The 16,810-nt window shown below is 37.7% G+C and overlaps 2 protein-coding genes across 2 annotated transcripts; one reads left to right on the forward strand and one right to left on the reverse strand.

Annotated features, from left to right (window-relative positions):
• LOC18772599 (cytokinin riboside 5'-monophosphate phosphoribohydrolase LOG3) lies at positions 4,169–8,767 on the forward strand. Its single transcript, XM_007206706.2, has 7 exons — positions 4,169–4,474; positions 5,281–5,378; positions 5,536–5,566; positions 6,288–6,387; positions 7,813–7,883; positions 8,021–8,164; positions 8,309–8,767. Exons 1-7 carry the CDS (start codon positions 4,355–4,357, stop codon positions 8,399–8,401), a joined length of 657 nt encoding a protein of 218 aa, XP_007206768.1. The 5' UTR covers positions 4,169–4,354; the 3' UTR covers positions 8,402–8,767.
• On the reverse strand, positions 10,371–13,722 carry LOC18773683 (BTB/POZ domain-containing protein At5g03250). Its single transcript, XM_007208569.2, has 4 exons — positions 13,467–13,722; positions 13,005–13,074; positions 11,457–12,686; positions 10,371–11,195 (listed from the first exon to the last, which is right to left on the reverse strand). The coding sequence occupies exons 1-4, from the start codon at positions 13,523–13,525 to the stop codon at positions 10,671–10,673; spliced, it is 1,884 nt and encodes a 627-aa protein (XP_007208631.1). The 5' UTR covers positions 13,526–13,722; the 3' UTR covers positions 10,371–10,670.

Consider the following 16,810-nt stretch of genomic DNA (forward strand, 5'->3'; position numbering starts at 1 on the left):
AAAAGTTTCTTCATAATCGATGATGTAGGTTTGTGTGTACCCTTTTTCTACAAGTCTGGCCTTGTATGTTTCAACGCACCCATTGACATTGTGTTTGACAGTAAACACCCATCTGCATCCAACTGTTCTTTTTCCTGGGGGTAATATCTCTAGTGTCCACGTCTGATTTTTCTCCAGAGCCTTCATTTCTTCCTTCATTGCTTGGGTTAACTTCGGATCTTTCAATACTTAAGCCACCTTAGTAGGAATGACAATAGCAGACAACTGATTTACAAACGCCTTCAGTGGTTCAGGCAATTTTTGAGTAAGCACATGGTTGACAATTGGGTACTTTGACATTTTTCCAATATGAGGAGCATACCGGTTTGGGGTTTTCCACAATTCTGCCTGAAAGGTAATTGGTATCCAATAGAATCATCAACTAACTTCATAGAAGTTGTAGGAATATTTACCTTAGGGATATTCTTAGGAGATTGGTCGTCTGGTACTGTTGAATAAGATAGGGGGTCTTCAGTGTGTTCAGGTTCGTCTTCTTTCACAAGGGAGTCAGACGTAGTCAAATCAGCGGACGTTTCAAACACAGGCGACTGGTCAAATTCTTCAGAGCTACCAGTCGTTATTGTTAGAACGACCGGTTGTTTTCGTCCAGACTTTGATTTTTCCATCTTTTATGGTGCTCTAAGTCTGTGCTTCACCCCATGAAGCAAAGAATTTGATACTGGGTCATAAAAAGAATGTCTCATACTCCAAAAAGGTGACATCTATAGTGATATATGTGCACCAGGAAGAAGGATGATAACACCAATAGCCATTCAAATAAGTGGAATACCCCAAAAAAACACATCGAAGCTCATAAGGGTCACGTTTGCTTCTTTGGTTTTTATGAAGATTAAAAACGCACCCAAACACTCGTAGTGTGAGCATCAAGATAGAAGGCATGGGCCCATATTGAGCAACAACTTGTACCGGAGTATGATAGTAAAAGACACAATAAGGCATTCGGTTAAGCAAATAAACAGCAGTGATGATGATATCATCCCAGTGGCGGCGAGGAACATGAGTCCTAATCAAAAGTGTATGGGCTGATTTAAGAAGATGATGATTTTTTTTGTTTCGCAACACCATTCTTTTGTGGAATTGCCATGTCAAACGAGTACAATCATCCACAAAACGTGACAAACCATCTAAATCCAGAAGTAGTAGAGATAGATGAAGCGCCCCAGACATCAGAATGAAGTAAAGCAAAATGAATGGTACTTTTATTCATACTTAATAGGGTAAGAAACTTCGTGACTCTTGGCTAAGATGCAAATGTCACATTGAAAGTTTGAATCTTTAAAAAACAAAACAAATATGGGACTAAATGTCTCATATAACCAAAAGACGGATGCCCTAAACTGTGGTGCCATAACAAAATAAGTCGATGCTTGTCATCAAATGGATGCTTCACGATGTTTGCGATGACCATACTAAAGTCATCCACATAGTAAAGCCCATTCTTTTAGTACAACGTCTAATGATCTCCTTGGTGAGAATATCTTGAAGAAAACAAAAAGTGGGATAAATTAGTGTACAACAATTCAATTATTCAATAGCTTGGCCAACAAACATCAATTTATTGGATATAGACAGAACAAGTAAAGTATTGGAAAGTGAAAGAAAATGGGAAAAATGCAATAGTGCCCTTTCTAGTTACATGATAAGTAACGTCATTCACATTAGAAACACTGGTGCGGCGGGGATGAGAGGTGCTCATATGGTCAGTCGCGCTAGAATCAATAATCCACCCAGGAGCATGACTCAATGCAGAAGTATGAAATACAAAGCCACAGTTGCCTTAGTCACTCAGAATCTGGGAGTTATTAGATTGAGGGGAGGGTGGATCCGACCTGATGAGCCAACGATAATTGGGGTTCGGTGGTGATGAGAGCGACACGACCAACTCCAAGTGCAATTTTCTGAGCTTTGTATCATTCCCACCAATCGAGATACTTGTGCATTTTGTAACAGGTTTCCCAAGTGTGTTTAGGATTTCCACATTGAGTGTATCTCACCTCTGTATGTCGGACTCTTGGGTTTATGAGGTTGGGTAGTCGAGTTGGCAGACGAGCCAATGGCCATGACATAAGACTGCATCTAAAGAGGTACGATTGCAAAAGAAGGTGGCTGGCTAGGCCGATCGTTCAAGGTGTGGCAGGTCGGTGGATGAGTTCCCTTGGCTGCCAACAACGGTCAGTGCCTGAGTACCCAATATGGCAGCTTGTTGGAGATCTTCACGTCAGACAAAAGCATATGCTTGCTAAATAGTTGGAAACAGAGCCATCTTAAGAACATCACTGCCGGCCTTGTCAAGTCAGTCATCCAAGCTATCCAATAAGATATAAACATGATCTTCTTGGAGATTGACGTTGTGCTCCTTGATATCGGAATCACACTTCATCTGATCTGGATGACGAAAGTCGATTTCTTGCCATAAGCTTTGTAAATCGTTGTAGTAGGCTTTAATTGAGCCACCTAGTTGTCGCATACGGTGAGTGAATCGTTTAAGATCGTACACCTGAGAGGTGTCAGTGCCATCAAAGTATATCATGGCAATCGCATCCCATACTACTTTTGCAATTGGAAAACGAATAAATGTGCTAATCAATCGAGGCTCCAAAGAATTGATTAGCCAGCCTTTCATAACGGTATTCTCAATGTGCCAATATGGAAACGCGGGTCAGTCGGAGTAAGTGGTGGAAGTTTCCTTATGAGGTATCCCAACTTGTCTTTGCCGGCGACGTACGCCTTGACAACTTGGGACCAAAGAGGGTAGTTGGAGCCATCCAACTTGATTGGGCAGTGGAAGCTTCATAGGTAATAGTCAGGATCTGTGTGTTGGTCATGTTCGGGGTTAGGTTCTGGTTCGAGTTTGGATTCTAGTTCTGGTTTTGTATCTTTAAGAACTGGGTCATCTGAGCGGCCAGTTCGGTGAAGTTTAGTTGAGAAGGAGAAGCGAAATCTGTCGTACTCCCTTCATGGTGGAGCAAAATATCTTCATCCCCCATGATGCCGGTCATGTTTTAAAAACAAGAGTCAGCAATTCCAATATCGTTGCTTTGATACCGTGCTAAAATATAAAACTTAGGAGAGAATATTGTTTGTGGGAATTTTATGTGTATTCTTCTCCTTGTAGGATGTTGTATTTACAATAACCCTTTATAGGTCAAGGAAAGTAATAACTCGTAATTATATTTACAGTAGGAAACCATGAATTAAAGTAAATCAATTACATTTAATATAGCAATCCTTGGCGTGTAAAAAAAGTAACTGCGGGTCCACAAGTCATGCCAACAAAATATTCAACCATTGAGTTGTACATGAGCTTTATACTTGAAATTCAGCTTAATCTTCACCATCAAGTACGGGTCTAATACTCAAACTCGAAGACTACAGTGCGCTACTTGGCTTGCTCTGGCTAATTATTGACTTCATTTTGTTCTTCCATGAAATATCCATAGTCCGTTTGATTTAAATAAGGGACTTGTAGCTCAAATGATTAAGAGCAATTATCTTTGCATCCGAAGTCCTATGTTTAATTATCCTCTCACCCCCCTTGTAAGGGGAAAAAAAATCAAGTATAAATATCAAACTCTGGTCGTGACTATAAAGGGTACCTATTATAGTAAGTAATAAGCCTCCACAACCTAACCTATGTTTGAATATGAAATATCAAACTTCTTAATCTATGAAGAAGGAAATGCAAGAATCGAACTCTAACTTTGAGCGTGAGAATAACTAGTATTTTTAAGAATGAAGTATGTACCAATCTATTAAGCCTTCCCTCAAGTTATTCATATTTCACAAGAGATGGACATGTTGTTTTGAAAACCAACAAGTGGAAAGACAGGAAAATACAGTAATGTTATTGGGATAATACGTAAATGGAAAGCTTATCTTTATTTATGCTCATAATGGTACAAAAGCAGTAAGGGAGGACTAAAAAATGAAAAAAACCAGGGAAGGGAACGAAACAAATAAAACAGAGTGGTCCACGCGTGCCAATGCCTGTATTTATGCACTTGTGTTGTGTTGTGTGTGGGTGTGCAAGCGTGTGAATGTTTGTGTGTGCAAGCGTGCTAAGAGGTTCTCACGTGTGAGCGGCTTATAAATACGCATGTGGAGAACGGCACCACCAAAGAAGTTTTCTAGTGGGCAAGCTATAAAGCGTTTGTCTACTTGAATTTTTCTGTAACACAGAAGGTTAGAAGCAAAGAGACAGAGGACTTAGAAAAAAAAGGGAATCTCTTTGTGTTGCAGAGGGATTTTAATTTGATTTTGTAAGCAACAAAAACAGTTGAGTGATTTGAGAGAAATGGAGATTGAGAGTGAAATGAAGCAGTCAAGGTTTGGGAGGATTTGTGTGTTTTGTGGGAGTAGCCAAGGCAAGAAGAGTAGCTACCAAGATGCAGCCATTGAGCTTGGCAAGGAACTGGTATACAATGGCTTTTTCGAACTTCAAATACACAGTTTTCTTTGGGTTCTGTTATGTCACTTGAGGTTTTTCATACTTGGGTTCTTTTAAAAAAGATCAAAAGTTGAAGTTTTATCCCGTTTGGTTTTGTTGGAGTTTACTTTTGACCATCTTTTTGCTTTTGTTTCTTGTTTATGTCAGATGGGTTTTGGTAGGAATTAGTTGGAAGTTGCTCAAACTTGATCATCTTGTTTATGTTTGTAACATATCATGTTGTTCTTGTTCTAGTTTTTTGGGGCAAGCACATTATGATTATAACTTGTTTGTCACTTGGTTCCTGAGATTTTTTTTCTTCGTTTTTTTTAAATTAGGATTTGATTTCTTCAAACTGGAACTTTCTTCCTAATTAAGTTTGTCTCTAGCAGAAGGCATGCAAATGTTGCTCTCTCTCTCTCTCTCTCTCTCTGTCTTTTCTTTGGTAAATGCTCCTCTCTCTGTCATTATCAGAAAACTCATCAACACTAAATAAGCCCATTTAGAGATGGAAAATGATGCCACTTTTGCATTACATGTGTTTAAGTTTTCAACTTTCAGTCTGTCATAATTCCAAACTGACCAACTCAATCACTTCAACGCTTTGTTATTTTGGCATTTGCACCTCTCCTCGCGAATAAACAGATATGAACTTAGTGTACTAAACGTACAAATTTGTTGTATGAGCATTGAAGAATCCTTCCATTCTCAATTTATTAGATGTACTCAAAAGTGCACTATTTTTTCCAAATGGGTTCTTGAAAAGTACAATTTGTTTTGCTAATGTCTTGAAGGTTTCGAGGAACATTGATCTGGTCTATGGAGGAGGCAGCATAGGCCTAATGGGTTTGGTTTCACAAGCTGTTCATGATGGTGGTCGGCATGTTATTGGGTATTCTTTTTACTCCTTATCAGATCTCAGATGATAAACAAATGAAATCACAAAACAAACAAACAGATTAAGAAACAATAAGTGAGTTGGGACAATCGTTATGGTTGGTTTTGCTCTCAAAAACAACTGATTTTGTCATGGTATTGTCTCTCTGCAGAGTTATTCCCAAGACGCTCATGCCTCGAGAGGTATGTTTCCTATAGCCAGATAAAGTGCTTCAACTTTTCCAATTGTAAAGAATAGAAATTTATACATGGTTTATTATATATATATATATATATATATCAGAATTTATTGGTTATTAGATTCATGTTCAATTCTTTTCTACATCAATTTCTTTCTTTCTTTGTTCTTTTTCTCTTCTTTTTTGGGTGGGGGAATGATGTGAGCACTTTTAGCTGCTTTTCTTTCTTTATTTTGTTTTTTTGCTTTTATTTTTATTTTTATCTTCTGTTTATTCTCTGTTTGGTTCCCTTCATTTCTGTTTCTTCAATGGATGCTGGGGAGACTTATCCATAGCACACTTGAGTACTTGAACTACCCCACTAGTATTGTACAGTTTTGAGTCTCTGCTGATTTTTCTGATTTCTTTTCCCTTGTATCAGTTTTATATGGTCACTTGAGCTTTAAAGTAATTTTCTTCTTGTGCTTTTCTGCCTTGGCCTTTTCTATTGATCGAACTTTGTTGATTTTGCCATCTGGTGACCACTAAATTTACTGGCTAGGGAATAGCCGGATTTTGCATTAACTTCTTCCCCCAAAAAAAAAATTGTATTAAGCTCATCATTTCTGCAACACTCATCATTGCTTTGCTGCACAAAGCTCCAAATCTCTCTGTCTCTCTGTCTCTCTGTCTCTCTTAACATCAATTTCTTTAATCTTTTTCCGTGCATTGATACCATTTTGCAGTTAACTGGTGAAACAGTGGGGGAAGTGAAGGCAGTTGCAGGCATGCACCAAAGGAAGGCAGAGATGGCTAAGCATTCGGATGCCTTTATTGCCTTACCCGGTTAGTATAAGCCCTGAACAACTCTCTCTGTCTCTCTCCCCCTCTTTCTCTCTTTGCCTGCCTGCGTACCTTCACTTATACCAGAATTCTTAAACAAAGCAAAGAACATATGGTCCTTCATGGCTTTAATTTTTACTAATTTTAGCTTGCAAGTCCACTTTTTTTATTCTTGTGACCCCTTCCAGTATTAGACCATAATCTCTCCAAAACCCAATAAACTAATTTGGAAATATATGGAACAGCAGTCAATGACACAACAAAACTACAAACCACAAGAGAGGGCATTATGGCTAATTAACCACTAATTCTTTTATTAATTAGACTTAGAATTCTCGATTTGATGTCTTGATGGATGTTCTTGATCGTTCTTGAACTGAGTAAATGACAAAATATTGAAGCTTGGAGGAAATGCAGAAAGGGTGAAGAAGGATTTGGCAATAATAAGTCAAACTATCTTTATATTTTATATTTTATATTTTACTCTTGTAGCTGTTGTCTTTTCATGCTTTAAATGCACTAGTATTTGATAATGCTGTGATTGCGATTGTGTGAATTCTAAATCATCACACACAACTTTCTCAAACTTGTGTCCCAAAACCCAAGACACATGATTAGAGAGCAACCCCTCAAACCTCAGAGTCCATGACCCATCAACATCTTACACTGAAAATTAGAGCTTCTGAGGAACCCTGCATCTGTGGTTAATATCTCCTTTTGCTAAAAATAGTCTGTAGCCTGTGATGTTGCTGCATCAATTGTTTCTTGCCTCATGGAGAAAAGATAACATAAAAACACTTTCACTATATAGGTTTTGCCAACTAGCACCCCAAGCTGACAAGGAATGATGCTTACCACTTTCAAAAACTTCACTCATTAACATCTAGAGTTTTATTGGTAAGAAACTTGTAATTTAAGTAGTTAAGAGCATTTAACTTTGCACTCAAAATCTTAAATTCGATTTATTATTGCTTGCTTGGGTTGGCAAAAAATAAAAATAAAGCTGGTGGAAATAAATGGTCATGTAAATCATCATAGCTGCATGTAACATGACCATTAGCATCAAACGGATCTGATAGTAAAAGTGTGAACTATTCATAGTCCGCGGTCAAAGTGCGTTGCACCAAGGTTGAAATGGTCAAAGTATATTGCACCAAGGTTCAAATGAGCAGATGGAGTAGACAGTATTTTCAGTCTTTTTACCCTTCTTTTGAATGGATCAGAGAAATAATGATTAACAGCATAATCCTTGTCTATAGTCTAGTACGAGAACTAGTTGTCTTGTTTTGCCTCTTTCTTCTGTAGGCATCTTAAATAGTGCAACATATTGTACATAAGCATAATTTGAATGATTCCAAATATTATCTTATATGAAGCTGCTTGGACTGTAAATCTAGATTGTAAGTACCAATTTAATTTTTCTTGCAGGTGGTTATGGAACTCTGGAAGAGTTACTTGAAGTGATAACATGGGCTCAACTTGGAATTCATGATAAACCGGTAATTCATTTTTATGCATTATGAATACAATTTATCGTATTTCTCTTATATATATATATATATATAAAATTCCATGTTGATGGTAAACACGTGAACTTTTAGGCTTAAACCATTTTCTTTTTCTTTTTTGTCTATAGGTGGGATTGCTGAATGTTGATGGATACTACAACTCCTTGCTATCATTTATCGATAAAGCTGTGGAAGAGGGATTTATTAGCCCCAGTGCACGCCACATAATTATATCAGCACCAACAGCAAGGGAGTTGGTGAAGAAATTGGAGGTAATTATCTAAAGCATTGTTTAATGATTTGTTGTAATTTAGTCAAATACATAATTAGTGCATTCAACCTCAACCTTTGTTCATTGATAACTAATTTGTTGGTTGAAAACTTCTTTTGATGTTTAGTTGATTTTGCTGATGTAGGATTATGTCCCATGTCATGAAAGAGTTGCTTCAAAGTTGAATTGGGAGATGGAGCAGCTTGGCTACACACAAGAATATGATATCTCTAGGTGATCATGGGATTGCAGCATTCAGACACACTAAGCTTGTTGGAATTTTGGAAGTTGAAGAAGCTAATTTGTAGAACTCTAAATTTCTGATATGGGGATTTTTATTTTTTTTTCCTTTTCTTTTTTATTCCTTGTGTAAATTATTGCAATTGACCCCACTATGTGAAGTTTCAATATTCCCTTTTGTGGAAATTTCCTTCCCCTTCTTAATTTGTAAGTAAGTAACGAAGCACTAGAGGCTTGTGAACCTTCCCCTTGTATTAACTAATTTATACTTTTATTTTTTTCCTTTTGTAGCCAAACCAAATATGTGTCTCTGGCCACATGCTTTGTTTTTACTTTCTTGTGTTTTATCACATTTATTGGGTCACTGAAAAGGAAGCTTGAAAATGTCAAAACTCAGTGATAAGAACATTTGTCGGCATAGTAGTGATCTCATGTTCCAACCCAATGACACTTCCCATCCCCCTCTCAAACAAGGCAAGCTTGACAATGGAGTCCATTGACATGTGCTTGCAAACACAGAACCAAATGGTCCCATTAGAACAAGATAAGTGTCGTTAACCAGGAAAGCAAGAAGAGAGGGGTGGGGGGGGGGGGGGGGCAAGTTTTGTTGCAGACACATATAAAGCCCATCTTTTCAAGTAATGCTTTTCTGTTAAGGTTAGGCGCTATCAGCTATGGCCAACAAACCAAAGGTGTTTTGAGTCAAGTAATGGTTGATGGGAAGAGGAGAGGGGGCCAATCTTGAGAAAAGAGGGAGTGCCCTTTGCTGCCCGACAAATGGGACAATGACATGTGACGTATGGCCTGTGGAGGGCCACATGTTATGAACATGGAAAAGTAAAAGGCCAAAGCCTTTGGGGCATTTAGGACCCAGTTTTTCTTCTAAAGGGCCTGTGGCTGATTCCACTAACCGTGTACAATTTGGAAGTGCTTTCATGAGTCAATTTTTGAAGGGTTTTTTTGAGGTTGAGATTGGTTTCAAACTTAACGCAATGTGAAAGCTATAAAGAAAAATTTAATCAAAATGATGTTGAAACATTGGAGATAAGAAGACGAAATCCTGGCTGTCCTATCTGTTGTTGATTAAAACCCTTATGATTTGTTTTGTTAAAACGTCCAAAATATTATTGAAAAAGAGGGAAATAAGTGTTCACTCTCTCAGAAAGTTTCTCTGAGCAAGTTAGGTCGACATGTACGGGAAATCTCAAGGAAATTCCATCTATGACACCAATTCTTGACTAAAGCATCATAAGATTCGATTTCTAAAGGTGTGGCAAAGTATATAGGTGCAAATCGTGTCATGCTGTGGGACATGCCATGTGTGCCGAGTTGTCTTGACACGGTACGTCTAATTTATTATGTTCCTATATGCCGAACTCAATTTTAGCAGCAAAAATATCAACTAGCTATTGGTTTAGTAATTGTTAGGATTAACCTAAAAGAATCAAGCCTGGAATCCACTAGATATAAGAAAACCTCTTGTTTATTGAATTCAGAATGATAACATAATACCTTAGTCATGAACTATAGTTTGTTTAAATACTCCTAGAAACCCTAAGAAACAAAAAGGGAATTAAAAGAGAAATTAACAAAAGTTTCTAAAAATTGCAAAATATTAAAAGGCCCATTTGGGCCGCTGAATGATCTCGAATGCCCAAAAATGCTCATCATTATGGCAAAACGATGAGTTTTACTCGTTGTGCCATTCTCTTCGAAACGGCGGATCATGGTCCCAAATCGGAACTTGGGGCCCATACTTGCAACTTGCCAATTTTGCATTTGTGGGCGTGACGTTCCAACTCTTCTTCTATTGCCTCAGCCATTTATTCTATATCAGTTATCTTCTCAACATTAAAAGACATCCCAATTCGAATATCCCCTCCTAGATTATTACCAAAAAACAAAAACAAAAACAAAAACAAAACAAAAAACAAAAAACAAAAACCTACCACAACAAAAATGTATACTGCAAATGAAAAGGACAACTCAGTCCCACCAATTCCAGTGTTCTGAGTTTACTTTTAATATTCAGGGACAGTTTCTGTTGATTCTTTGAGAACAAACACTTTTATCATCACTGGCATTTTTAGTTAAGGTGGGAATAAGAGCTCAAGGTGTAAATAAATTGAATTAAAGCCTATCTTCTAGACAATACATCACTTAATCCAGTTGACACACATGCAAAAGAATTAGCAACTGTGAATCCAAGAATTAATTTAACCTAAATACAAAGATTTTGAGGCTTTGAAGTTGAATGAGCCACTTCACTAGCTGTTGTCATGATTTTGTTGCCCATTGCAACATGGTGCTGGTGCTGGTGCCATCCTATCAGAGGGCTTTGATTCTTTTGGACTACAAGGCTCCCATTTTTTTCTAAAACCTAGCCTTTTGGGAAGGATGCTCCAACTTCTCTTGGTCTTCACCAGCTTCTGCAGCTCCATTTTCATGTTTGAACACTCCTTTTGAAGCTCTAAAACACGTTCCCTCATGTCATGATGATCAACACCTACGGCCCGGTCATGTGCAGGTTCCACTTGACCAGAGACATCATTTTTGGTAGGGAGGCCAAGGTTTGCACTGGGGTTCTGTGAGTTCTCAAGATTGTCAACAAAAAACCATCCAGAAATCGATGTACGGAGTCGAAGCTGTTCGAAGAAGAGGACTTGAACAATTACTCGAAGAGGTAACCTCTCATTCTGAGCTGCATGGGTGCTAGCTTCCAGTGAGAGCTTCTGGCAGTTCATGAGTCGGCAGAGTTGCTCCCTTTCAGAATCTGTAAGCCAAGGATGTGCCTAAAGTTGTGAAATATGCAATGTTATTAGCATGCATGTTTTAGTAACACATTATTAGTAGTGTCTTAGTTTAAAATTGGGCATATTAGGACCCAAAAAATTGTAAAATTTTAGAGTGCAATGCTATTGACAGAATGCTAGTCTAAGTATCTGTCAAAGTTCAGCAACAAAGAATCCATTCACATTAAGAAAGGTTAAACTAAATATCATTATATCATGAATATAATAAGTTCATAAGCCATGCACTTAAGTTTGCTTTACCTTCAAGAAAACATCAATTGCATGATATATGCCATCATCCAGTGGCCTGGCATATTCAGGGATGACAGCAGCAAGTGCCTGAAATTTTGGTAACTTCAAATTGACATCTGGCGCTACCTCAGCAAGATATCCATCCACCAGATTGGCTACCATAGTACTAGGTGTCAGTGGATCGGTGCCACTCATCAATTGTCCCTCCTCAATTATGCACGGGGAAGTTGATGCAAGTGAAGCCTGGTTTATTGAGATGAAATGATCAAGAATCCTCTGAATGCAGTCTATGTCATAAAGAGTCTCCACTGAATAACCCATATTTGGTATGAGAAGATCTACGAGCACAGCTTGGTCCAACTGAGCACCTACCCTTTTCTCCAAATTTTCTCTACATGATGGACTTGCATGCAAGATCATAGCAGTTCGTAGCAGCCTAAGCAGAAACTTTGAGGATGTGACTCCTTTCTGATGAGGAAGTAACCCCACAATTTCTTCAAGTAGAGCCCTCTGGTCTGCCTCAGAAATGTTAGAAATGGTTGTGCCTGAGTTTACATAATTTGTGTCGTTAAAGCTCGATTGCCTATTCATTAAGGGGAGATACTTTCTAGCGTAGAATATGAGAGAAGCAGCAATACTCTCAGGCCTCATTCCTTTCGATTCAACTGCTTGAATCAATCGTTTATAGAGAGATAAGCTAAGTAAGGATGCATCTTCATACCACCAATCATCAGAGGGAGGTTGTGGCTTAGCGTCATCAGAAACTATTCCATTCCATAAGACAGTGGCTGTTGGGTTCTTCATGTCGTCATTTCCTCCTACTATAGGCCAACTGAATAACTTTGGGTCTGCACAAGCTTTCATGGCCAAGGAATCAATGCATCTTGAAGCAATGTGGAGATCTTCAGCATATCGTTGAACTTCTTCACATGTTTCGAGAGCTACTATGGAGTCTCTCCAATTGCTGAAGACTTCAGAAAGAAAAACCTCTGCTTGTGCAATGAGATTTCCTTGTTCATAATCTTCACTCATTTGGAGGTATTCTGCTGCACATCTAAGGATGACTACATTCAAAGCAGTCAGTTCTATTTTAACACCATAGCAAAATTTGGTCACAAGCTCAAATGCTTTAGCGCCCCCGGGAATGCCATGAAGTTGCAAGGAACAAGCAGATCCTTCCTCACCAGAACACTCTTCAATAAGCCTCTCTAATAGTCCACTTTTAGAAAGCAAGGGAAACTACAGCAATAACGAAAAAGGGGACAAGAAAATGAGAGCATAGCTTGAATGCCAATAAGAGTTTAATCAATAAGCAAATTAGGAAAAGTGTACATAGAGCACTCCGAAATCGAAAGCAAAGATGAAATTGAAAACAATATATTCTCAGCCCGCACACACTTACACATGCAAACAATATAATCTATTTCAAGATTCAAACAAAATGCACCATGTGGAGGTTAAATTGAAAACAAATATGCCCCTATTCTCAGAAAACACGCACACATGCATACAATACAATGTATTTCAACTGTCAAGACATATCAAACAAAAATGCACCTTGTGGAGGTGGAAAGACATTTCCCCAACTTGAATTATAACATCGCTTGGAAGCCCAGTTGTGCAAAGCCTGAAAGAAAAACACAAATCGGATCCATATAAGTAAAAGCTAAAATCTTCTAATATAGCATCAAAAGATTGCAGAAAACCTCATATTCGCTTTAGCACAAACCCCTAGCTAATTTCTGTTGTCAACCTTGTAGCCTAGGCAGGACATCATGGTTGTTTAAGCATTTTGTAGCAATGGGGCTAAGCTATCCCTTATCAGACATATATATAAACAAAGGGCCCTGCTTTCTTGCTGCTTCTACATTACTGAAATACTAAAACCAACAGAGTAAAGACTGAGACCACATTGCTTTTAATCGATTTCATTAAGTAAATTAACAAACACCATGTGGGCTATCTCTAGCTCATCAGTTGCATCTATTTTGTTTGTTGATCAAAGTATCAAGGCCTTACCAAGTTTGGCCTTCCCGATGAAAAGCTTCAGACTTAGCTCCCAGCTTCATGCAAGCCATCTCTTGAGGTGCTGGTCTTCTCAAATGGGCAAACTTAGAACCATGAAATTAAGTGAAGCAAGAGAGAGATGCAAATAGCATAAAGACTTGGGTGAAAATGTGAATGAGAGTGAATGTGGCATACTTATCATTTTGGCTAATATTTTCAGAGTGCAGAGAGAGAGAGAGAGAGAGAGAAGTAGCGAGTCTAAAGCAAGAAGTGAAGGAGAGAAGGAAGCGGTTCAACCGTTACAGTGGCTGTTGCGCTTTTCTTTCATGTCTTATTGCATTGTCCTTCATTTTCACTTGGGTTTTCGACACTTCTACCAGGGCTCAGAAAGCCCATATAACATATACAAGGGAAATGTTGTAATATTTTTCTGGCCATAATAACATTAGGTATTTCCATTTTAGAAGATGAGTGACATATATATGTTAATGATATGAATGCAAGGGTGCAATTTGGATGGGGTCGACTTGACCTGACTTTTGAGCACGTATATATAGAAAAAGTATGAGTTGGGCTTGGATGGAAAAATTTCCAACTCGATTTATCCCTATAATCGGAGTTCTTAGGATCCCTTTGAGAATACTTTTATTAGAAGTATGTCCAAATTTTTATTCAACAGCTTTTTGGAAAACAAATTGAAGAAGCATATGCATCTAGTTATAATTTATGAACACTTTTAAATTTTATTATCAAACGATGTTATAAACGCTTTTAATTATTTGAAAGCGTTTTTAACATTTCTAAAAATATCACAAACATACTCTTATCATAAAGGGTAGTCAAAGCCTTCCCACACTCATAACAAGGATTCGACTCTCATTCGCCTCTCCCACTCCCATTTATAAAGACCGTATAAAATTAAATTACAAACAAAGATAAGTTAAAGAGACCTATAAAGTTAGCCGGATAAAGTTTAATATATCTCATATTAGCAAGAGCATCTGCAAGAAAATTAGGTTATTCAATGTTTGGTTTACATAAATATGTTTTTGGGCAATGACAATTTTCCGGAACAAGGTTACAGTGTTCACGTGGGGACTTGGTTTCCTCTCAATTGTTAGATGATGAAACTGAAATGCACCTAAGCTAGGTCTAGTGTAGGTGGTAAATTGGTAATTGAAGAACAAGACCAAAGTTGCTAGAAAAGATACAAAGGAAGACGGATTTGATTTGAGCCTGGGATGTGTTGGTATATTGGGGTTGGGGACCCAGACCTCACCCCACTAATTCAAAAAATTAATTATTTTATTTATTTATTTGTTTGTTTTCATGGACCATGGTGTTACTATAGCCCATTGTTTTCAAATTTAATCAACTTGAAAAAAGTGGCAGTTCTTGATGATTAATCAAAATTAGAAATCAAATCAAGTAACATTAATCAAGTGGTGGCGCCGGCATCGGCAGCCCAGGCGGCTCGGCATCCGCCTCGGCCAACCTGTTCAACACGTGGGTGAATTTAATGTTGTCCCCAACCCGACCCTGCTATCCATAACTATATATTATTCTATTCCAATATATTTGTACTGCACTCTGCATGGGTCTATTTACTTCGAGCCTTCAATCAATAATATCATAAAAAATAATTTAAAATAAAATAAAATTTCCCACTGTTTGTAATTGACTCATAATAATCAAATTATTTTATCTAACATTAAATGTCAAGAAAAAAAGAATTTGCAAGTCATGCGTAATGCACGTGATTAAAAAAAGACAACACATTTAAAATAAAAATACAATTATAAAAAAGAAAAATTGTAAGTCAAGCGTAGTGCTGGTAATCGAAAAAAGGGTAGTGTACGACTATATTAATTTTCCCGCTAATACAATTTAGATAGTTGACCCATTATTATTATTTACAAATTTTACATTAATTAGTTGTTATACAATGTAGTATCCACATCTCTCTATACCAGAAGAAGCCTTAAACACTAACAAATATAATAGCAACCTTCAATATGATATAATTGAATTAATTTGCCAAATGTTTAAGAACAATGATCTTTTAGTACAACTGACACATACTCCACTTCAAAGATCGATGAAATTTCAATTTTAACCAAAATCATATGTTATTATCACCCACATTAATTGTTACATCATGTGATTTGTTTACGCGATTAATTAGCGCAGTCCCCAATTTCACTTCTTGTAGTAGTTTCCAGCCTTGGGTTAATCTCGACGTGGACCAACCTTCACGTAGGGTTTGTGCATGGGTTATCTTTTTTACTTCTACTTTCAGTTTTTACATAATTCCCTTCTCTGGTTTCTTGGCTTTGGCATTGGCATTGTGCAAGGGTTGGTCCATATCAAAGGACGGGTGGGGATCGCAGCACAGTAAAAAATTTATAAAACAACAAACGCGTGGGCCCAACCAACGTAGCCGCCCGATCTATCTTCCTCTTCCGTGCGATCTATCTTCCTCTTCCGTGATGGAACCAAAAACGACGTCACATTGACGATAACCATTTTGACACGTGTTAGATTCTTCTGGCAGACACCCATGAAACATAGCGGGTCAACGTCCGGGCATTTGCCTGTTCTTGTTGTCTTGTAGCTGTCAAGTTAGCGTGTTCCAGTGGCAAATCTCACTTCCTCCTCGCCTCGCCTCTCCTCAGCGTCCGGTGAATCCCGTCCTCGGTGTCAGTGACGGGCCAATCATTATTCGCCACGTACGTTGGAATTAGGGTTAAGAGTGGACCCCATAACGACACACTAATTAAATTGCATGTCGATGATGGTGGTGTCACTAAAATGTATGTCTAAATGTCTCCATAATGTAAATTTACCCTCATAAATGTAATATACTTGATATTAAAGCATTCACAATCACGTTTTTTTTTTATAGTTAAATTTTAGTTAAAAATATATAAAAGTTATTTTAGGGAGTCATAAATACTATAATATTTTTTCAATTGGTCTATCTCTAGTGAAAAAATAATATAAAAAATAGTTAGCATTAATGAAAGGTTTGAAATACTCACTAAATAAAGCAGCATTAAATTATAGGGAGTCACTATGAGTTATTTTTCTCTCATCAGATTTAAGAACTCTTAAAGGTCTCCTTATTTTAGGAGGTGGATATGGAGCATGATTGAAGTTGTATTTTTCCAATGTCTCCTTAAAATTTGTCTAAGGAGGTGGTTTATGAAGCCTATTGTAAATGCTCTAAGAGTCAGGGAAGAGCCACATGTAGGCCTGCCATGACCAGGGCCCCCCAAACTCCATGAAAACCCAATTCTTTCTTATGCATCAACTACAATATTAGTTAAAATATAGCTCTATATAATCTTGCATTT

Source organism: Prunus persica, chromosome G6 (genome assembly GCF_000346465.2).
Source record: "Prunus persica cultivar Lovell chromosome G6, Prunus_persica_NCBIv2, whole genome shotgun sequence".
NCBI classification, from domain to species: domain Eukaryota; kingdom Viridiplantae; phylum Streptophyta; class Magnoliopsida; order Rosales; family Rosaceae; genus Prunus; species Prunus persica.